Source organism: Topomyia yanbarensis, chromosome 3 (genome assembly GCF_030247195.1).
Source record: "Topomyia yanbarensis strain Yona2022 chromosome 3, ASM3024719v1, whole genome shotgun sequence".
Lineage (NCBI taxonomy): Eukaryota > Metazoa > Arthropoda > Insecta > Diptera > Culicidae > Topomyia > Topomyia yanbarensis.
Window position 1 is genome coordinate 145,183,755 of NC_080672.1, and position 24,040 is coordinate 145,207,794.

General features: G+C 36.9%; 1 protein-coding gene across 3 annotated transcripts; it reads left to right on the forward strand.

Moving 5' to 3' along the window:
* The first annotated feature begins 9,036 nt into the window (after positions 1-9,036).
* LOC131690552 (uncharacterized) lies at positions 9,037-23,813 on the forward strand. Of its 3 annotated transcripts, XM_058976418.1 has the most exons (8): positions 9,037-9,297; positions 9,772-10,002; positions 14,736-14,943; positions 15,006-15,696; positions 15,760-15,923; positions 15,994-17,591; positions 22,717-22,834; positions 22,895-23,813. In XM_058976418.1, the coding sequence occupies exons 3-8, from the start codon at positions 14,770-14,772 to the stop codon at positions 23,474-23,476; spliced, it is 3,327 nt and encodes a 1,108-aa protein (XP_058832401.1). In that variant the 5' UTR covers positions 9,037-9,297; positions 9,772-10,002; positions 14,736-14,769; the 3' UTR covers positions 23,477-23,813. The 3 variants fall into 3 exon arrangements, with proteins under 3 accessions (XP_058832401.1, XP_058832400.1, XP_058832402.1); XM_058976417.1 differs by having other exon boundaries at positions 9,037-10,002; XM_058976419.1 differs by lacking the exon at positions 9,772-10,002.
* Positions 23,814-24,040: the final 227 nt, after the last annotated feature.

Below are 24,040 nucleotides of genomic sequence, written 5' to 3' on the forward strand. Positions count from 1 at the left end.
TTTTTAAAAAGTTTCGGGCACAACGGCTATATGCACATTATGTATCCTCAAGAAGTTGAAAAATGCGTCTTCGCACGTTTTTAATGAACGAGCATTCCAATTTAATAAATTTAAATGATTATTTACAGTCACTGTTAAACTTTAATTTCATTACAATTTTGTTGGTAGGTAGAATTTAACATAGCAATCATCATAGGTAACATAGAGCCCTGCAAGTATTTTAATTTTTCTTCCGTTACGCTACCCAGATCCATTGGACTAAAGGAAGCGTTGGATGCAAACGAGTTTGTAGGCGTGGTAACTGTGGCCGTTATTTTAGCCTTGTTACCTGCCACTGAAGCATAAGATAACACACCATTGCACAGTGGTCGCAATGGTACCAAAACGTGCGTTTAATTAATTGTGCTCTAGGAGTTAACTTTAGTGATTTGGTGTGTTAGGAAGACTTTTTTGGAATGTATGCCCCCTTCTTTTGATGTATACCGAATCGTGATTAATCCACCTAAAAGTGAGATAGAAAATTTATTTCTACTAACTTTCGAGATAGAGTCATAATGTCAATGGCAAAGTTGTAGAAAATTTTACTACGAGAAAACTTCTTGAACATGCAAACTCTCCAAAATGTAACGGTGTTGAGATGAAGTGCGTTGTTCGTGGAAGCCACTTAAAAAACAATTTTTTCATTGTAACTTTTTTCTGAGATTTTTTCAATTTTTTAAATGTTTGAAGAAGTTATTGAAATTGAGAAATTAAACAAATTTGTCGAAGACGTCAACATTTTTTATTTGAAAACTTAAGAGTTATTGAATAAAATAGTTTAAAAATACCGCCATTTTGAACGTCAATTACTAGGAGATGTGGAAATATGTGGAAGACATTTCGATTCTATTAGAAAGACAGTGAAAAGTACTACAAGAAAAAATAGTAGTTGCAACGGGCATCAACTGGCCTGTATGTAAAAATTACTTTCCATCAATGCACGTTTTGTATTTTGTGACAAAATAAGTAAGACTTTTTCAACATAACTTTTTTGGTGATTTTTCTATTCGTCAAATGTTCTAAGAAATCATTGGAAGTTTCAAAGCACACATATGAACTCTAAGTTTTCTGTAATCTAAAATTTAGGAAATATTAAAAAATTGACACAACTTTGAATGTTAATGCTATAAGACATGCACAAATTTTAACAGTATTTGCAGGAGTAAGAACCATTGCCAAATGTATTATATGACGTTTTCACGAAACGATTTCGTAATCAGAGTTGCATTTTAGAACCAGAAAAGCCAGAAAAACTTTAGAAAAATATTTTCACGTGTATATTATAACTCAGTCGAATTTTAATTTCAAATATTTAATCATTCAATGTGGCTTATCCCTTTAGTTCCCACCACAGCCTCTAGGCGGTCTCTATAAAAATCTAAATAAAACTACTAAAACATGATTGTATGTTGTCATCCGCACTAGCATTTCTTCCCAACGCTCACACCTTTCATACCTAGGGGCAGATCACTTGTGATGCATTTTTAAAAATCAGCGAAATTAAATGCATTTCTTTCCATCAAAATAGAAATTCGTAATGCATTTTGCGTTGCGTGCAATGTATTTTGCGTTGCGTGTAAGACGTCAAAACCCTGCAAAAAACAGCCCTACATTCAACAAAATATCGAACAAAGTGGATCAGTGTAGGACGATTGTTAAGTAATCTTTTCTGCGAGGGAGTGCAAAGTAAATGCAAAAATGGAAATTAAATGCATTTTTTCTACACTCAAAAAAAGTAAAGGTTATGCCTATTGATTTTACACATAGATTTCTGCAATTAACGGAGGCATATAGACACTATTTGCTGGCACATAAACCTAATGTGTGTATTTACAAGAAATATTAATCTTACATTCACATTTCATAACTATTAGGCACATAAAACCCCATTCTATAACAATATGCACATATAACTTATGTGTGTGCATACATAGTTTATACAGTTGACACGTAGAAGGTATGTGTGCGCGTGATAACAATAGCATTTCTTCTTCATATGAATTTTAAGCGGTTTGAAGCAAATAGAATTAACGTTTGGATTTTTTTCAGTGTAAGTTAATGCAAATTTGTTATACATTCCTAGAGTGATCTGCCCCTAGTTTCATACGCACATATTTTGAATATTCGTAGCTTTCTGTCAAAGGTAATTGAAGCTTAAAGTTGAAAAGTCGAGGAAAACGTGGAAAAAAACTATTTTGTGTTTAGTGGTAATCTTCATTAAACACATTTTAACTATTTTTGGAAATTTCAACAACTAAAAAAAATATTTTTGAGTAGCCTGTTACTAGCATTTCACTGTAGATGTGAATTGGTTTAGTGGAATAATTCGGAAGTTTAGTTTTTTTTGTAAGATACTTTGCCCGCTTAAAGGCGGTGTTGAGCACCTGAGCGAAAAAATTTCAGTCTTTAGTGATTACTTATGGTTGGACTTCAGAACACCAAAATCTCATATCAAATTTACTTTGACAATCTACCAGACAGTAATTAGAAATTGTGAACGGATGCATTTACATTATTAATGTCTCCTTCGGGGAGTTTTGTCAGTCGTCCACCTAGCGAATCAAATTCGTTAGTTATCGTGTTAATTTATGAATAACTCACGAGTTTGAGATTACAGAAACTAAGAGTTCTGGTCTCATATGATTTCCTTGACATTTTCAATGATTTTTCAGAACATTTGACGAATAGAAAAAATCACCATAAAAAGTTATGTTGAAAAAGTCTTACTTATTTTGTCACAAAATACAAAACGTGCATTACTGGAAAATAATTTTTACATACAGGCCAGTTGATGCCCGTTGCAACTACTATTTTTTCTTGTAGTACTTTTCACTGTTTTTCTAATAGAATCGAAATGTCTTCCACATATTTCCACATCTCCTAGTAATAGACGTTCAAAATGGCGGTTTTTTAAATATGTTATTCAATAACTCTTAAGTTTTCAAATAAAAAATGTTGACGTCTTCGACAAATTTGATTAATTTCTCAATTTGAATAACTTCTTCAAACATTTAAAAAATTGAAAAAATCTCAGAAAAAAGTTATAATGAAAAAATTGTTTTTAAGTGGCTTCCACGAACAACGCACTTCATCTCAACACCGTTACATTTTGGAGAGTTTGCATGTTCAAGAAGTTTTCTCGTAGTAAAATTTTCTACAACTTTGTCGTTGACATTATGACTCTATCTCAAAAGTTAGTAGAAATAAATTTTCTATCTCACTTTTAGGTGGATTAATCACGATTCGGTATATATCAAAAGAAGGGGGCATACATTCCAAAGAAGTATTCCTAACACAACAAATCACTAAGATCAACTCCTAGAGCGCAATTAATTAAACGCACGTTTTGGTACCATTGCGACCACTGTGCATTGTAGGATGGTGTGACGGAGGTAGAAGTAGTTGTTAATCTATTTTGAATCGGATTAACACGATTGGTCGTGTTTTCTTGAAGTGTACCTAAAGAAGTAGGTATATTTTTTATGTGTTGTTTTTGTTGTCTAGAACGAGAATTTATAATTTTTACTCGAACAGGACAACCCCAGAAATTCAATTTATGATTTTCGCTACAATTAGCGCATTTGAATTTTTTTGTGGTTTTTTTCACCGGACAAGTATCTTTCGTGTGCGATTTATCACCATAGATCATACATTTGGAATCCAAATGACAATTTTTTGTGCCGTGCCCAAAGCCTTGGGATCTACGAAACTGGGTCAGATTTTGAATTCTCCCCCATGTCGTCTATAATGTTCCCAATTTACTCGCACGTGGGACATAAAACGTGCTTTTTCAAATACTTTCAAATTATTAACCTCATTACGGTTAAAATGAATTAAATAAAGCTCCTGTATAATTCCAGAGCGTGCTAAATTTTTCAATTCGTTGGATATTTCATCCAAACTTTGACCTTGTGGTAGCCCTTTCGAGACAGCCTTGAATGGTCTAGTAATCTTGAAATCATATGAATAAAATTTATATAACTTCTCCGTAAGATACTAGAGTAGTCGTTTGTGACCCAATCAATTCTTCCGCTGTAACTCGACATTCTCCTCTTCGGCGAATCTGGAAACAGACTTTCACGTCCGGAAGGAACGTCGAAAGCTCAGTTCGAAGGGCTTTGAAGTCGGAGATCATCACTGTTATAGGCGGAGGTGATTGCGTTTTCTTCTCATTGGCATTATGCACAATGCGAGGAAATTTAGAAATTTCATCAGCTTCACATTCGGATAAAACATCGAATGAGTTGATGCAGTCAATTGAATTTTCGGGTGGAGACGATACCCTTTTCCGGTTAGCTTTAATTTTTGGAACAACGCCTTTCTGGGAGGACCCAGGCATGTTGGAAAATTTAGATATTTCTTTAGGCTGAATTGTTCTTGAAAAATGTTTTAGTCTTGAAAATTGAGTAGAAAATGTAGGTAGTCTTGAGAAAGACTAATTGTCGAAAAAATATAGGTAGTCTTGAGAAAGACTGATCGAACGAAAATGTAGGTAGCCTTGAAAAAGAAAAGTTGCTGTTGAAAAACTCTAGGTAAACCAGGAGTTATCAAGATTTGTGACCGGTTCGAACGAAGGTTCAAGCCGGTATGATTTGTTGGACGGTTATTTGTACGTTGTCCAAATTGGTCCAAAGAACGTCCTTCATTGGACGAATTTGAAACCAACCGTTCTTAGTGGGTAGAGATGGTCGGGTTTCAATTTTTTCGAAATCGAACCCGACCCGAACCCAAAAGCTTGAAAATTGAAAAACCCGACCCCAGTCCGAACCTTTTTAAATTGCAAAACCCGAATCCGAAACAGAAGAAATTTTGTGATCCCGAGCCCGACCCGAACCCGATATTTTCAAAATTTAAAAACCTGAACCCGACCTGAACCAGACAATTTATAATTCGAGCTGGGACCAAGGATCATCCAATAGTATCATCCATAGCTCATCCAAAATAGTTATAGAATCACTCGAACCTGAAGTAGCACCATACGCGTCCAGATATATCTACCTATGGCAAAACGAATTACTGGTGAGAGGAATTGGCATGTATAATTTGTATTATTAAACGTCGCATTTGTAATTTTCTGAGAAACTTATAAATCGTCGATATCTTAATCAGAAAGTATGATAAATCGGCTAACGCATGGGGAAACAAGAGACATAATGATAACAGATTCAAACAACCTTGCCCGTCGTACTTAACCAAAATTTCTAGTTTTTTTTGTACCGAAAACCATTCCTGCAATAGTAGTTTTGTATAATTTATTACATGTATTAATGTATTACATGTTTACACGACGTCACCCGCGTTACTGGTTGGTACGGTCAAACTTAAACTTGTGTCGAACGGTGTCAATCAAGATTCTCTGTCGCGTTCTTGATGACACATCATTAGCTAGTACAGTATGCGCGCCAGTAGAGATCTCCAATGGAGTTCTCGGAACGACTCCAAACTTCTACAAATCCGCTCATGGCTTGAACAGAGCACACAATATTTTTAATATTAATTCCTTAAAATAGTGGAAATTCATGTATTTTCACGAAGGAATCCGAATTATGCAACGGCCTAGGCCGGGGACAATCTGGCGGAAAGTGCTTGTTTCATATGTGTACCACTGATGTGATAGTGGCGCCAGCTTACCATTACCATATGAGTGCCATCGTTGATTCTTCTTGCTTGAACCAATATATTTTGCGAAAAATTTACTTTGACTTGGTTTATTGATGATTATCATAGAAGTAAATCGCATAAAGATTTTAGGCGCGAAACACTTATTGTTAAATGCTATCTCATGAGTACTCGTTTAAAAAAGAAAATAATTCAGACAGTTTGCGAATCTGAACAGAAGAAATTTTATACATGAATAAAAAATACAATAGTTGAGCATCAGAAACGAATTCTGGCGATGTAAAGGTGGGAATATTTAGTACTAGCACAGATAACAGACCTTTAGGCTAGAACAAAATTTCTTCAAAAACCTGTGTAAACTTTCAAATTGATAAACGTTGGAAATCCGTGTTTCACTATTGCCATCTGCGCATCTCTTTGCTACACGCGTTTGACAGCTGCACTCTAACTGCATTGTATCGATCACTGCGCCATCTACAAACGTTTGCCAAACGTGTTTCAGACATCTGATTTATTCAGAATTTCAGTAGCGGGTATTTACACACGATTCAAATCGAGCCTAAACGTCTGTTATCTGTGGTACTAGTATTTACACACAGAAAAAAGATTTGCAGGTTCAATAAAATTATGCATTAAATTCAATAAATTAAATTATTGGTCGGGAGACAATAAAATTATTTATTGAATTCAATAAAATTTATTTATTGTTTCAATAAAAAAAATTATCGTTCCGATTTTCAATAATTATTTTATTGAAATCAAAAGAAAATTATTGATACTAAAAATGTATTTATTGAAAGCAAAAATTTGTTGTTGCTCTAATAAAAAAATATTTTCAAACCAATAAGTTTGTTTGTTAAAGTGATAAACAATAAATGATTGGATTCAATAACACATATTTTTGGTTTAAATATGCTAAATTTTTCTGCGTGTAGTGAAGTAAATAAAGTTAATACTACAAAAAGAGACTGGGTGTTTTGTGGTGACGCAAACAGCGTCAAGAAATGGTTGGGTTTGATCTGTTCAAAAACCCGAACTCGACCCGAATTCGAAAATTCCAAATTCGAATAACCCGAACCCGACCCGAACCCGAAAGTTTAAAATTTCAAAAACCAGGACCCGAGAAATTGAAATTCGAAAACCCGGAACCCGACCCGAAACTGAGAAGTTTAAATTTACAAAACCCGAACTTGACCATCTCTAGCGTACACTGATTGGATTGCGCTTAAATAAGTATCAACATTCGTTCTTAACCCTTGTGAAGGCAAGCTAAAATCCTAACATTAAAGGGCAAGCCGGGCCTCTCAGGCCCGTCTAAATTCAAGCTCCTTTTTGCCGTTCTCATATAGAAAGGTTATGAAATCGGTCGAAATTTCGACTTTTTAACCGAGACCCGCAGGGCCGTATCTCTTATACCATTCGACTCAGTTCGTCGAGATCGTAAAATGTCTGTATGTGTATGTATGTATGGATGCATGTATGTGGCAAACAATCTCACCGATTTTCTCTGAGGTGGCTGGACCAATTTGTACAAATTTAGTCTCATATTAAAGGTGCAGCCTTCCCATCGGTCTCAATTGATTTTCTATTGATCCGACTTTCGGTTCTGGAGTTACGTGTTGAAGAGTACAATCACACAGCAAATTTCCATAGAAACTGATACCACCATGATGTCCAAATGATGCAATATAGATTAAAAAATGTGCAACATTACTTGGCTTTACATGTCTAGATCATTAATGACCTACCGAAGGCACATCGACCACATTGGCCGGTTATGGCGGTTCGTGACGCCCCGGGGGAACTTACCAAGTTCCTAAGATAATGTCATACCTATTTCTCAGCGAATTCTTTACCGATTTTTACAAACCTTTCAAATGAAAGGTACAGCATTCCCATTGGCTGCTGTTGAATTTCTAATTGATCCGCCTTCCGGTTCCGGCATTAAAGGATGATGAGTACGAACACGCAGCAAATCCCGATTTCAGCGTATAAGGCGATGGATGTAAAAAGGTCAAATTCTTTCCAAAAGGTGAGTACTCGGAAGATCACGTCGACTATCGATTGGTTCTGAGCTCTATTTCGTTTGAACACGACCAATAAATGTTTCTGGGTTGCTATTAATTTCTTCTGATGCATAACCGGAGTACATATTCATATTTTCTGCATCAGATTCATCGTCGTAAGCAATATCATTCACATCTTCTTCCTTGCTTTGCAAATCAGTTTCGGAATCGTCTGCTGTTGAATTTGCTCGAATTTCTTCCATTATTTCAGATTCTTTGAGACGATTGCAAACATGGGGCATATCGTCTTATAGCCATTTCAATTTTTGGTTTCTTTTAGATCCTACAATTTGAATAATTACGACAACTATAACACAAAGAATAGACAACAAAAATAGACAATAACGACAGAGTTAGGTTATGTTGTATCCAAATAATTGTCAAGTAGACCACAGTGGGTGAAATAAAAGTATTTACCCAAAAAATATGACACACGTCATTATCGTATGCTATTTTTACATTTCTTATAAAACAAATGTATAGAATTCGCTCAAACTTTCAAGATTTTTTTCTTATAAGAAAAGGTAAAAGATAAAATCAAACATGAAAAAAATTCCTGCTAATATGGAGATGAACTTATCAAAATGTTTTTTCAGATAAATATCAATGTATAAAACCCGTGGTATTCCTAGTAAATATTGCATGCACACCGGGTCTGCCAGGCCCGGCTTGCCTTTTTGTGCATGTAAAAAATTCAAACATAGCTGCGCATCACTCCATAGATGAAAATTTCACAATTCTTTATTTTTCTAATAGATTTCAAAGCTACTTATCAAAATTTCCATGCCCAAGCTAATACTGCATACACATTTTTTGTAACTAAAAAATTGTAACGTGCCGGGCCTCTGAGACCCGGTTGCCTTTTTGAGGGTTAAGAAGCAGATCAATAAAAAATCTGGCTTGGAAAATGTAAAATACTCGTGTTAGAGCGAAATGAAAAGTCGAGTATAACGCACCCTTATTCATCCTACCATTTCAGCTAATGCGTTGAATAGAGATAGCAGACACTGCTCTAACTATTGCGTTCAAATGGGTAGGATGAATAGAGGTGCTAAGATGAATTAGGGCACAGTAATCCTATATGTATGACCCCGTAGTGCTCTACAATTTATTCTTGAACATCATTTCATTTAGTTTCGACCCAATGTATTGGTTTCTTTGTCACACCACAAACCTGTGCGATTTTCTGAATGAACCATAAGGTAGCGCAACATAAATTTTAGCCACGATATGCAATCGAGTCATTGTAACCTTCGTGACGCAACATTCATGATTTTGCTATTTTCATGTGGTAGTTGGTAACGCAGTTTAGGCAGATTCGGTGGTGCATGAGGATAACATGAACGGAAAAATGCTTTTATTCGGATGAAAAGTGGACTGATCGGGCTTTAAAATATATCTGTCCAGCGTCGAAATGAGTGAAAAGTACTTTGTGATAGTTTTTAGTTTGAATTTTGCCAAGATCGTGCTGAAAAAGCGTGAAAGTAGGGTCAAATTTTTGAAGATCTCTTGGATTGACCGACAACCCACACAGTGACTGCGTTGTAGATCACGCAGGACGGAACCAATACAAGTACGTAGTAGTAGTGCAGTGGTTTTACTGAGGTCCAAGACTGTATTAGCAGCGTGTGAGTGGACGAGCCACCGTTTGTTTATGTGAAATAGTTGAAATTCCAATGCCCGATCGATCAATGCTAGCCCATGCTGGCTGGGCTGGGTGACTGCTGATGATCCCGGTGTGTTGTTATTTTGCTTTACCCCGACGAAGTGTTGGTGATTTTGCCTTCGGCAGACGAACAGAGGGCAAACGAAATGAAGGAAAATATTTGTATGCGAGGAATGAGAAGAAAATCCACATTTCTCCGCATCAGCATTAACCAGGAGCACTGTCGCCGATCGATATGTGACCGATTTAATTATTTATCGTGAAGTGAATTACACCAGCAATTGAAGCAATCCGTGAGAAGTCGGATGGTAATCGAGAAAAGTAAACAAAAAGAAGAAAAAGAAATAAATCTTGTTATTGTGATTGTAATTTAATCCGCAGTAGTATTTCCGGATGTAACGAAGAAATATCGATCGGTGATAGGCAGGAAAAGTGTTCAATAGTGTGAAAATTTATATTCTGTTGGTGCCATCTATGATACAGCAGAGCCAAAACCTGGCGAACTATCAAATGCGTATTGCATGCTAATGAATTACGACAACATTAGTCAGTGATGAGTTCATTGACCAGGGTGATAGCAGATTCACGTGGATTATCGCAATTTTCTAGTTGGTTAGTACCGGTCGCGCTAACTACATTGTTGTGTCCATTTCTGTTAAATTGTCATTTGCTCGTAAAACTAGCAAGTAAAATTATGTTTCCTTTCGTCCTATCAACATACTAGTTAGTATATAATTGGTATGTGTGCAACAATGTTCCAATACGACAAATTTTACAAGACACATGGTCGCATCTCTTTGCTCACACGATTTTCAGTTCCCACACCAACCTTTCCTTTGTTACCTTTCTCCTGATACGAGCTAAACTGAAATTTGCATTCAATATAATGTGATATGCAAATGATGGATCCATTTCATCGTCCCACTATCTGTGACGATCATAAAATACAAGCGTGTTGAGTTAAGAGTAAAATGCCAGACGTGGTGAGTTCGTCGCTGCGAAAACCGCTTGCTCGTTGAAGTCTCTTGTATGGATGGCACGCGTCGATGGGCTGATGATTTTTGTTCATTGTATCAGAAAAAGAATCACTAGGGAAAACGCCCTACGTCTGTTTTTAATAATTTGAAGTGTAGAAAATGACTGAAACCGATCAGAAGGAATTGTCAGTGTCCGTTGGATCGTGGCACTAGCCACGCAATGTCATATACACTATGAAACGATTGAAAAGTATGTTGAAACAGAAGTGTGATAATAAACTCTGTTTCAATCCAACTAGAGGTGCAATTGCGCCATTCTCATTTATCCAAACTATGAATTCATAGTTTGTTATGTTCAATATAAATATGAAAATGAGTTGCATTGTTATTATACACGTATTAACGATTCAAACGATTCCTATCGGTTAATGGCGCAATTGTTTGTATCACTGAATAGTTATTTTAGTCGAAACAGGTTATCAATGTAAATAACTGTACTGCCGTTCTACGCATAATTGTCCATGTTACTTTTTAACATTTTCACTTTTTTCATCCAATGATCATTTGCGTCAGGTATAGGTTCTTAATAAGGTATATCCACAGATTAGTGGACCTAACACAGTGATATAGAATTATTAGTCCATTTATCTATATATTTAAACGGGCGATATGTATCCAAATCTAAGTATTAGTTGCTCCGGTTTATTCTTTAAAGTTTCAGGCACTAATTTTCGTGAACGCATAGATTTGTAATGATGTCAATACTGGGATAAAAACGAAAATTTCAACGAATTAATGCTTTTTCAAAATGAATCTTTCAAGAACAAAGCTAAGTTATTTAAATTAATTGTTGGAAGAAACAACCAAAAACTGTTTTAAGGAACCCCTAGCAACAGAAGATATATGTGCTCGTACAAACATATAAATAAATAATACCCTTAAATAAGTTACTCCAACTTTCCCGTTACACAAGGTTGCAAAGGAAAATATTCTTAAAATGCTGAATAAAAAAATGTTTCTAGAAATGGTAGTACCCCCTTAATAAAAGCGATGGTGCTAGCCGATTTATAGGTGTAATAAAACTTCATGAAACTCAGCTGAAGACACCTAATTACAAAACATGAACGAGAGCTAAAATACTGTTGTTCACTATTTTTCAGTTTGTGACCACGGTGCGGCGTCTCACCCGCGGCGGTGGTCAGCTATTTTCGTTCGCGTCCCTTATCACCAATTTTTATAAAGTGATTCATCAGCAGTGCTATCTTTGAAAATGAACCATCTTGGTTATGCAACTAATTTTTTCCGATCTTTTTTTAAATGCAAATAATTAAGCAATCTTCATTTTGTTATATTCTGAATTGCACATATTTTGTCGCATGAAATTTTAATTGTACTTTCATTTTATAGCATTGTAAGGGAACACGTATCCGCAGGTTGATACCAATCGAGCTGACATTTCTTTAGACTAAGCAAACTAATTTATTTGTTTGTTTAGTGTTTATTTGACCAACTAGGAAACGAATCGAGTGGGTCTTTAATGCGTGTGGGAAATACGCGTGGTCTTATCTGAGTGAATGACATTTGAATTATGTATGAGGGTGGAGAATTGACAATTCGCAAGATCAATTCAAATACAATTACCAATTTGCGGCAATCATTTCAGCACGAGGAACAAATGTTTTATGGTCATATTTAATGTTTTACTTTTAGTCCATTAACTCATCAGTCAATTATACTGAGCTAAGAATAAGTACGTACTATTTGGAAACGGGAGGTGTTTGATTCGTGCATGATGTTAATATCGTTTAGGAACGCAGCATTTATATTTTTTCTGTTTCACGTCTTCATTGTAATATCGGAACGTTTACTCGAACGAGGTGGAAAATTTCAAGTTACGGGATCTGAATATGCTTGTGATTATACCAACAAGGACCAATTATAAATTTTGCCACGCTATTAGAAGGAAGGGATATAACTAATTGTGACATAAATGGGAGGGGAGCACGTCATGTGCTTTGACGCAAACGGTCGTTTTACGCACGATTGCGCCATGTATATAGGAAATTCCATAGAACATGAACACTTTTGCGAGTAGCGGAATTAATGTGCTACTACAAAATGAAGGAAAAACTAAAATCATTTGATTCGTATTAGACCAAAGGCAAAAATAGCGTGGTAATATGACGGGAAGTTAGTTAGTATTGGGTAATCTTTGCGTGACATAATTTATGAATGTTCCGCAATACCACTTTTAAACTCATTGTTTACGGTCCATTTTACATTGTCGACAACACTCCCGACAGCCAGCTGTCCGGAGTTCAAGTTGTTTTCGACGAAACAATCTTGATAAACGATTACCCAGAACATTTACGTATCCTACAGTCAATAAACTATTCAAACATCTTAAGCACGAAAATATATTCTCAGTCGCATCGCTTGCTTGAAGCGAATCCTGACTAACAACCCACCCACTACCCAATCCGTGGTACATATGGGAGTGTCACAGAGTCGGGGCCTTCCTTTAAGTAAGTACCACATCAACGCTTCCTTTCTCATCCCAAGTTACGGTAAAGATGGTCATGACCCGCAATGGTGGCTCTCAGGCGAAATTCTCGCCTTTTTACGCAACGCAACGCAACGGTGCGGCGTCTCACCCTCTCATTCCCGCAATGACCTTTTTTTAAATGTTCATGGAAATTTGATGATTTTTTTCATGCCAAAAACCATTTCACAGTATTTTAGAAACTTATTGCAATTAATAAAAATGATTTCATCAAATATTGAATGGTTTACTTTGGCGCAGTATCGATTTTTAGAAATGTGCGGCATCTCTCTCCACATTACCCTACAATAAAAAATAATTACGTAGCGTTTAATTAAGAAATACATTACACTAGATGTCGGGCACTGAAAAAAATCATGGAAAAATACAGATTCATGATTAAAGAGATGGCCGTGGTAATATTATTTACAGCAGTGAGAACAATCCTATTAAGCTCTTCATCACTATCGTCGCTTGCATAACATGGCGAACGCATCTGGGATAATGAGCCTGTTTTCGTCATGTTCCGAATTTGATTACGGCTTAAAAGCCAACTTCAAAATGCTCTTTGAAAGGAAATTGCGGACAAACCGTCACTGGCTAAACATAGTTCCACAGAGAACAGACGCCCATCTTCAGCATTCAACTTGTGTAAAATCTCTAACGGTTTCGAAGGTAGTTGGGATATCCAATCTCGGTCTCTATCAACAGACAGTGTCGAACTAACATTCCTTCCCTTCCTCGGTAGAACAGCATTGGTCGTGGCCGGCGTCATTATTGACCATTTTTATGAAAGTGATAATAATTTACTCCTCCCACGTACCATTTTTTGTTTCATTGTGCATTTTCACTCGTTAGGTGCAACTGAAAAAAATTCAATCGTGACTTCTATTTGCTTCAAACAACTTAAAATCCATATGAAGAAAAAATGCTAATGTTATCACGCGCACACATACCTTCTATGTGTCAGCTGTATAAACTATGTATGCGCATACATAAGTTATATGTGTGTATTGTTATAGAATCGGGTTTTATGTGCCTTATAGTTATGAAATGTGAATGTAAGATATTGCTTGTAAATACACACATTAGGTTTATGAACCAGCAAATGGTAGCTATATGTCACCGCTAATTGCAAAAAATAATGTGTAAAATCAATAGGTATAACATATACATTTTTATCAGTGTAAGCTAAGCTTACACACCCTCCCCCGCATTCCTAAATAAGTTGACAAGAAGACAACATTGAACTAATGCTGATTAAGTTATTTTTTGTTTCAATCAATCAACTACTAATCAAACACTAGCACAAGCACTAGATCAATGAGCTGAGCTCTGACACATTATGAGCTTGTGCATATGAATACGACGACGTTTTTGATATTTGTATAACAATGAAAGTAAGTCGAAAGAATTGGAGAAGTCGGAAGTAAGAATGAAGTCGGTTGTCACGGTAAAGATGGACACGTCTATCTGTACCAGGACACATGCTAATGAACTCGGGTGATTCGTAGTTATGCTGCCTAAGCTCGACCCTCCTTAGCAGAAGACAAAGATTAAGCCCGTACGATATTAAGCCTGTTCTAATGACCCTGCCACTTCTAGTTTCCCGATCTGTTTACATCCTGGCTCTCACTTGAGTACTATGGCTCTAATTTTCATAACTTTCCCTACCCAGTAATCTCTAACTAATAGAATGTCGTTAAAATGTAAAAAAATAAAGTATGTTATGTGCGATTAGCAAGATTCAACATTTTCAAATACCTGGGTCGATATTTTATGTGCGAATTTATTTCAATATTTTCATATTTTTTTCGCCATTACAGATCAATCACAGTATTATATTCAACTGTAAATACGATGGCCGAATTCTTGCCACTCTGTGATGTACTGTTCAACGTGATCTCTCTGGCCGGTTACTTCTGCGATGTTGTCTTCGATGTCGTGCTCGGCTATGCACTATACGAAAGGCAGAAGTTTACCTACTTTGCTGCCGTTATCGTGATTGTCAGTTTTTCACTAGTAATCTCACAGGTTTGTACACCCTCTTTTAGTCTGTGAAAGGTGTCCATCAAGAGCATTCATTTATTTTCCAGATTGTTTCCGTACGATGGTATTTAAACAAACGAAAGTTGAGAAGTTCGACTACCGCAACTACAGGACCACCATCCGAAGGCCACGACCACTCAGAAAACAGCATGGAGAAAAAAAAGAAAAAATCACCAGATGAAGTGCTAACTAAAACGGCCAAATACAGCCGATACGCCGTACTGGCACTTCACGCCACGCAATTAGGTGTATTATGGCGTTACGCTAAGCTCTTCGTTCCCGTAGATTTACGCCATGTGAAACATGAGGTCCGAGACCTATGTATGCTACGGCTGGTGCATGCGTTCTGCGAGGCAGCACCGATGCTTTTACTGCAACTATATGTACTAGTGAATCTTCAGAATGAGAACCACCTCAGTACGCTCAAGCTGAAAGCTCTGGCCAGTGGACATCATTTATCAACGACAGCTTTAGTCCAGCAGACCAGCATTGCCGAACAACAACAGAAAACATTTCGCGATCTTAATATGATCTCAGCTACACTATCTCTTTTCAGTGTTTGCTGGGCTCTGGCCAGTTTTAGTAAAAATGTTCGTTTACAAAACGTACACCGGTTGGTGCTGACATGGCTTGGAGTCATATTTCAGTTCCTGTGGCGATTGGGTACAGTGATATCGCGTGTAATTTCGTTGACCGTTTACGCATCGGTTTACAGTCATTGGGTGTTTCTGGTTATCAGTGAGTTTGTCCGATGATGTTCACGACGGTTTACTAATCTCTATTGATTTCTTTTTCAATTAGTCCTACATTGGATCTCGATGTTTTTGTGGCTTATCTCACCGAAAAACGTATTTCACGGGGAACGAATATCGAGACTAAAAAAGGCAATGTTGGGCGGCCTAATAGCGTTCGTGTACATTTTCGCATATATCAATCTACAGGAAGTTCGACATCGGCAGAAAATGGTCAGTGGAATTGATTTTCGATGGCTGTGTTTTATGATATACATGTTTAACATGTATGTTTCTATTACAGCTTACCTTTTACGTCGTGATGTTCATGGAGAACTGTCTGCTGGTATGCCTGTGGATGGTTGGCATTTGGCCTAACCGTCCTGAGGGTTGGTACATGATACCTATATTAGTACTGTGTAGTTTTGGTGTTGGTTTATTCTTCATGGTTGTGTATTACCGATATTTTCATGTACGCCGGTTAGGCTATGAAGCAGGTGGTCGGGTTCCGTGTAGTGGAAGGACTAACAAGTGTAATCATGATGCATGCCGCTGCCAGGAAAGCTCACAACAGTTGGAAACTGGAAAATCCATGGGAGGATGTGGAAATCAAAAGTACCCTCATGTCATACCGGGTGTGTTTAACTGCCGTTTTTCGAATCCGGTGAATGCTGCAACTAAACGGAAAAAAAAGAAACCAACCACCTTTGTTCCACCACCGAATTTCGCCATTCAAACCAATAACACCGAACATGAAGCTCCTATCGGACCAATGGCAATTCCGTTCTGGCGACGGCCTCTTCCAAGATCGCATACTGGAGGGTCTAGCGAAAATGATGGCAGTAGCGTCAGCTCAAGAGTCAACATCCAGCAAAAATTACAGGAAAAGAAACAAAAACAACTGGCCGAGTTGAAAATTATTGAAGAGGAGATCAAGCAGGGTAAACTTGGTGGGCCAGGAACTGGAACGCTAAGTTCGGGTGACGATACTAAGGCAACATTGCCACGTCAACCTATTCCAAGAGCGAAAAAACACATCGATATTGATCCGATGGATTGGCGACCCTCAAGTCCAGATATGGCTGAAATTTCCGTGGAGAAGTCATTCAATGATCTTAACTTGCTGCTGGCAGCTAATTTAGATGATGTAAATAATCTGAACAAATTTAATGCTAACTATGATCCTATATACAACAGTTTTGGGTTGAATGGAATTAATATTTCTGCGCTGGTGAGTATGAAGAATGCCGAAGCGCAACAGGCAGCCGCGAACAACAGAAACATGTCCCCGATATCGTCTCAAATATCGGCAACTGAGAGTAATTCACTCACTCGTCAAGTTCACCCTCGAGCGAAAATCTTGCCGAACAATGTGCCAAGAAATCCATTCGCCGAAAACTATCGGGGAAATTTCGTTAGTTTATACGCTGATGCGGCTGCTAACAATAATAGACCTCCTTCGATAAGCCCCCGTACTACAGATGTTGCAGCAGCAAATCGTGCAGTTCTTTATGATAATCACAGTCGACTCTACATGGACGCCAACCATCCCCGTCAGATATCGGGAACCTACAGTAGTATGGAGAACACTGGAACTGAGAATCTCCCTTTCCCGTACAACGTTGTTCCGCCACCCCGCAGCAAACTGGATAGTCGAGCAACACCTACCATGCCAAACAACCCAAGTGCAACTAACACCGGTAGCAGTAGTGGCAATAATAATAGTAACAGCATTGGTAAGAATGTGCCAGTAGCAGTTCCGCCGACCACGATCAACAATCTGAATAATACTAAGCGTCAGATGCAACGGGCTAAGACACCGGAGATACTCTTGTCACCACATTATTTGGAAAATTCACGAATTTACTACGACTGGGTGGCGCGAGAGGCGGCTAATTTTAGGTAAGAATGAAAACATGTGTTCTTTGATTAATGTAGTTATTTTTTTTATTCAATTCGTTTATTTGATAAGGCAGGTTTGCGTTAGCTCAAAGGTGCCAATTTTGTTTTGTTTTACATTTTAAAAGTAATGTAGTAACGTTAATATAAAAGCGTTGTCTTATTGATAACGCGAAACCGCGAAACGACTTTCGTAGGCTTATTAAGAATCTGATTCACAAACGAATTGTTTGATAAGATATACGGAAGTATTTCCAATATTTACGAGCATCTTTTGTAATATAAACGATTTTTTCCGAAAAATTCATAGTGTAATCATGCACAAAAATCGTATCGTTGAACGAATTTATTCGTTAATCTGCTACGGATAGGTTCATCGATGAACACGAGCATTTTTGTGTATTGTAAACAGTTGGGTTCGCACATTTCACGATCTAAGAACATGGCGACTTGATGAACGATAATTTTTGAAAATTTGCATATTCAGGGTACATTGCATAAACTTAATTATCGAAGACGGAACCATTTTTCGTCAATGAAACGAAATATTTCGTTATTTTACTAAAAGCTTGTGTATAGTACGAATATTTCGTCAGCCGCACGATTTCATTACTCTCATCGAACAAAATGTTTATGTGTAGCACAAATATTTCGTTAGTAGCACGATTTCGTCATTTGTGACGGCCCCTTAGTGATAATGAACAGACAGCCTATAAAAGGTTGAATTGATGACGTAGACCAGGGTTGTTAATACGATACATTTTTCACGATAATTTATCGGCGTTACTCGTTAACGATAATGTATCGTCATCGGAAACTCCGTTAACGATAATGTATCGTCGCCTTCATCGTCATCGTCGATAATTGTATCGTCGTATTCATCGTCATCGTCGGTTCATCGGTTATCGCGATACATTTTGCGTTACTTTCCCATTTATTGGAGTTGAAGTTGATGCAACTTTCAATTGTTTAGAAATAAATACCTATTGAAGGGCATGTTGTTGGCAGTTGATCAATAGTTTTGGACATTTTCTATGCACAGCAGGGTCCGACGATGCGTCAAAATGAAACTATTTCAATTTTTAGGGAAAGTGAATTATATTGAAGGGAAAGTTGTTGGCAATCAATAATTTTCAATAATTTTGGACATTTCAATACGCAGAAGGGTCCGACGATGTGTCAAAATTGAATTTTTCAACTTTTCGAGTAAGTTGGTGCACAGAAGAGTCACAGCTGCACAGTGTTTCCAAGCGGCAAAAGGTATCAAAATTGTTTTGACCATCAAGAAAACAAATTTTGAGCTATTGTGTAATTAGTTATTTTTAGCACGCAAAAATATATATGAAAAACTACTAAGCCACTATTATTAGGCCATTCACAAATTACACTACACATTTAAATGGTGTGGTGATTAACAGATTTTATTATAATTTTAATTTAAACTAGAAGATTTCGGATTTTAAAAAGGAGAATACACATACATATTTCCAATGTTTGATTACCCTTTCTAGTTAGGAAGCTTTTAGCCCCCTCCTCCGTTTCTTCTCTACACTATGTAACAAGATGCTTCATGCTTCCTTCTTTTACCCTTAAATATGTAGTGTAATTTATGAACGGCCTCATAATAGAGTTTTAATCGATTTTTGAATACAGTGAAGACCCGTTTTTATCAGCCCCTTGGCGAATTTTAGGCTGATAAAACGATGACATTGACAAAATCGGCACATATTTTTTCTGGTTCTGAAGAGACGAAGTCGAAACGCAAACACCTGGACTAACATATTTTTTCTTTCTTTTTAATAAACCGGAGCGGTTAAAATATTCTTTAGTCCCTCGACAAAGCCTCATAACCCGTTCTGACCATTTAGTAAAAATTTACCTTAAGGAGGTCTTACAGTACAGTATTATTATTTTCGTATATTTTGCATCTCTAAGATAAAGAAGAAATTTACTCGAATTTGACTTGAACGTAGGCTAGAGCAAACCAAACGATTTTGATAGTGTTTGTTTTACAGATTCGTATTGGTATTCGTCTGCGGAAATTTGCGACTTCCATACCAAAATATTGCTTTTTGGGCACTAAAACATTCGATAACTTCTAAGTTGTAAGAGGTACAAATAAACTTATATTACAAAAATTGTGTATTTTCTTATGCTGAACAAAATCTTGGAACATTTTGAAATTCCACAAAATTACCAGGAAAAGTATTTTGAAAAAAGCAATTTTCAGGGGTATATCAAAGAAATCTCCACAAATGTAAATTAAAATTGACAGATAGGCACATAGTCTCTTCAGCGAAGTTAATACTTAAGATATTCTCAACAACTTTGCCAAAGAAAGTTTTTTTTTATTTTCATAAATGACCAAACAAAAACTTGCTGCTCAGCTTTAGAGGGATTAATTACTCAACCAACACTTTTTAAATGCAAAAAACTATAAATAAGCTTTACAATACATTATAGCTAAAAATGTTTTTTCGTGGTTCAAAGAATTTCTTTCACCTTTTTGCCACTTTGGAAACACTGTGCACTGGTGGATCCTCCTGTGAATTGAAAATGTCCAAAACCATTGATTGTCAACTGGCAATAACTTTCCCTTCAGTATAAAATTCTCCCGAAAAGTTGACAAAAAATTCCATTTTGACACATCGTCGGAACACCCCCCCCCCTGTGCATAGAAAATGTCCAAAACTATTGATTTTCAACTGCCAATAACATGTCATTCAGTAGTTATTCATTTCAAAACAATTGAAAGTTAACCGCATCAACTTCAACTCCAATAAACGGGAAAGTAACGCAAAATGTATCGCGATAACCACCGATGAATTATCGACGATGACGATGAATCCGACGATAAATTATCGTTAACGGAGTTTCCGATGACGTTGACGGGTGGTTAACGTTATCGACGATGACGATAAATTATCGATTAACAACCCTGACGTAGACGCTACCATTCGCCTTTAGAAACTGTAACACATACGAGCACAAAGGCAGTTTCCGTTTTGATGCATGCTAGGACCTACCTATATAAGGACTTCGACGCATGACATAAGAGAGTGTCCCAGGTTATAACCCAACTTCGGTTGTTGGTCACACTCCATTTTGGAAGTGTGCGTCCACGAAACTTTGCAGAGCGTCATATTTTAACGTAAGCCAGTTTTTGAGTGAACCGAAAACAACTATCTATATTTTCTGTGCTGAGCACAGTATTGAAAAATCAGCCTGAAATGGTTTTTCAAGTTTAGGTGATTGTTTATTTCCCATTAAAATTATCTAAAGATGGTAACTGAAAAAAATTCAGAAAATAAGTTTTATTGGTGTAGATTATCGTACAAAAATGATTTTTATAAAATCCGAAGGAGAAAAACCATGTAAATCTCTTATTTGTTGGATATCCTATCTATGCTTTGATCTTAAGGCATTTCTTTCAAGACCACCTTGGCCTGCCTGTGTTTAAGTCATGAGGATTAAACTTGGATTATTTCTCAGGAAAATATTGTAGAAGACGTTTTTGTTCAATGAACATCTTATCCATCCGTCGACTCTATGGATAAGACTCACAATGTGCTAGAAGCTTGTGAGAACTAGGATATCTCATTGCTTGATGACCTTTACCATATATAATATTCGTCCAAGATACGTGGTTGATTGGCGCTTTCTATTGGAGAGTGAGAATAGATAAACCAATTTTTGTAATTCTTAATCCTTTTGCGATTCAGTATTCTGTTTGCATAAATATAATACAATAAACAATGCATTACTATATGAATTACTATATGGAATGTCTTTTGTTTTGTCGAAGAGAGATTCATCACTCTGCTAGGAGGATTAAGAGCATTTTTATTTTTAAGAAATCTTCAAAAAAATTTGAAGCTATCGTAAAAGCGTATGAGGTTAGGTTAACAAAAAAGTTATCAAAATATGACACACTTCCCTAGAGGTTCACCTATCCCTGTGGTTCATCTATACCCACTCTTCTCTACATATTCATATGCAAGCTAGGGAGTATAGGGAAAGAGTCTAATAGTGTAAAGCCAAAAATACCTTATTGAGCAGACCAATCGTGTGAAGTAAATAAACATTACTAATGCCTGATGCGAAGAATATAAGTATTGAGGATTCATCAAAAAAGTTCAAATTTCGTTCAAAATTATCTTGGTCAAATCTCCCCAGCCTTGGTCTCCTCGCAGTGGGGAGACTTGACCAAAAAAAAAAAACGTTCACAGAAAAACTTGTATACCTTTTGAAAAAGTAAACTAAAAATTTTGCAAAAGATCATGAACACGCACAAGACCTTAGCACATCATATCTCAATGACTTTTGAAGGATTGAAAACTTTTTTTGAGATTTATGCAGGTTTAGCTGAAAACCTGATCAAGTCTCCCCATGTTCCTCTACAAGCCAATATCGTCGCTTTGTTGCCGATCGGAATGATTTTCCTTTCCTTCTATCTAAAGAACTATTGGGAATCAGTCGAGGTATACTTGTTACCTATTTCGATGTTGGCGGTGAATGCAGTCTCTTCATTATACTAGGTCAAAGACTACCCGGGAAGAAGAAAATTACTTCAGAGTACCAAATTCAAGTATACTGTACCCAATACTTGAACACCACAATAAGATATTGAGGAGCCTTGCATAAGAGGTAGAATACCTGAAACCCTAATACCTAACTGAGACATGTACTACGATAATGAAACGTGTCATTATAATACCTGAATAATAGCAAAACCTTTTCAAACTTCCAATAACAAAATTGACTGTATGGAGGTATTCAATAAGGTATTGATTTGCTATTTGTAAAAATAACTGGAATACAAAAATAATACTAAAATAAAGTATTATATCTCATTGAGGTATTAAGCAGGTATTGAAGAATGTTTCTTCAATATCTGTTTAATACCTCAATGAGGTATTAATAATCAATTAATACCAGGTTTTGGTATGATACCAGAAAATAGTATGCTCGGGTTATTGGCCAGATATTTTCTCCTTTTCTTTTGGATAGTAAACCGGTTTTGTTTGGTATCTGCATATATGAAATCCATGCAAAGTCTAATCTTGACTACGTTTATAGCCCACATGTCCAAACCAAATTAAAACAAATCATCTACTTTTATCCGCAGAGTCCAAGAAACTGACCGCAACGAATCCGTTGTGAGTAGCGGAGATGAAAATTTGGACCAAAATGCCGCAGATAATGGACATAATCCCAATCGCATTCCATCCGATATCGATAGCCAGGTAATAAATAGTTACGTTACATCACAAAGGCCGATTGTCAATTTAATTTTTTTTCTGCAGGTCTCTTTACCACGTTCCTACACGCTACCACGCGAATTTAAATACTACCGTCGGAACAAGGGTCGCAAAGTGATCAAGAACGAGCATTTCATCGCCAGTACCAACAGCAGTGACGGGGATGTGGACAGTGGAGACGACAACGAATCGGAACACCATTCGAATAATTCGAACACCAACTCGCAGCAGCGATTGAAAAACGCTACTCCTTGCTCGAACCTAGGAGCACCACCGAGGTTGAATAATCTCAACAAAAATTCAGCAGCCATGCACTACGCGCAGAACATTTCCCCGAATGCAACCATGCTGGTGAGCGGAGGCAGTTCGGCGATCATTTCGGCACCCAGTTCAAGGCAAACGCTGAACGCAACGCCCCAGAGTATGCATATGGTCAACGGCTACGGAAATAATCTGATGGCGAGTAGTTCAAAACAGGTCCATAGCTTAGATTTGATAAACGGCGTCGACAACGTAGTCGGTGTAGCGAATCCCAATGGCCCTGCAGTTTCGTACAACAGTAGACCAATGCGATTGCGAATGTATGGTGCTAAGAACGGGATGGTTCGACACGAGACTAAATTATGAGTTTAGCAGTAGGGTTTGGTAGAACATATTTATATGGGACTTAAAATAGATTGATCGTTTTGAATAGGTAGCATATTAAAAATTATTCTGTAACTTGTGATATAATTTTAATTTGTTTTTTTTTCATAAAGAAGCTTGTTGCTTGTATGTTTAGTAAAATAATATGAAACTGGAGACTGCTAATACAGAAAATCCAGTCTTGGCTTTATCATCGTAGGCATGTTATTTACTGTAACGCCAATCTTAGATAAATCAAGTAAAAATAAGATGCTCATTGATATAATAAACAAATTAAAACATAAAACAAGGTGTCGACATTTCTGTGAATAAAAAAAATCCTATATGCACATTTTCTAGGTCTTTCAATCAAACTAAAAGATGGGAGGGTAATGTGAGAGACATAACCGGAGTGAAGTAGAATACACTTCAGTCTGTTAAATGGAATGCATTAATTTACTATCTTATGGAAGATTGTATTAAAATAAGGTTGGAGGTACTATGCTACATTTTCAGTGGCGGATCTGGGAGAGGGTCCTGGGGATTGGGACCCCTCCCGAAAATTTC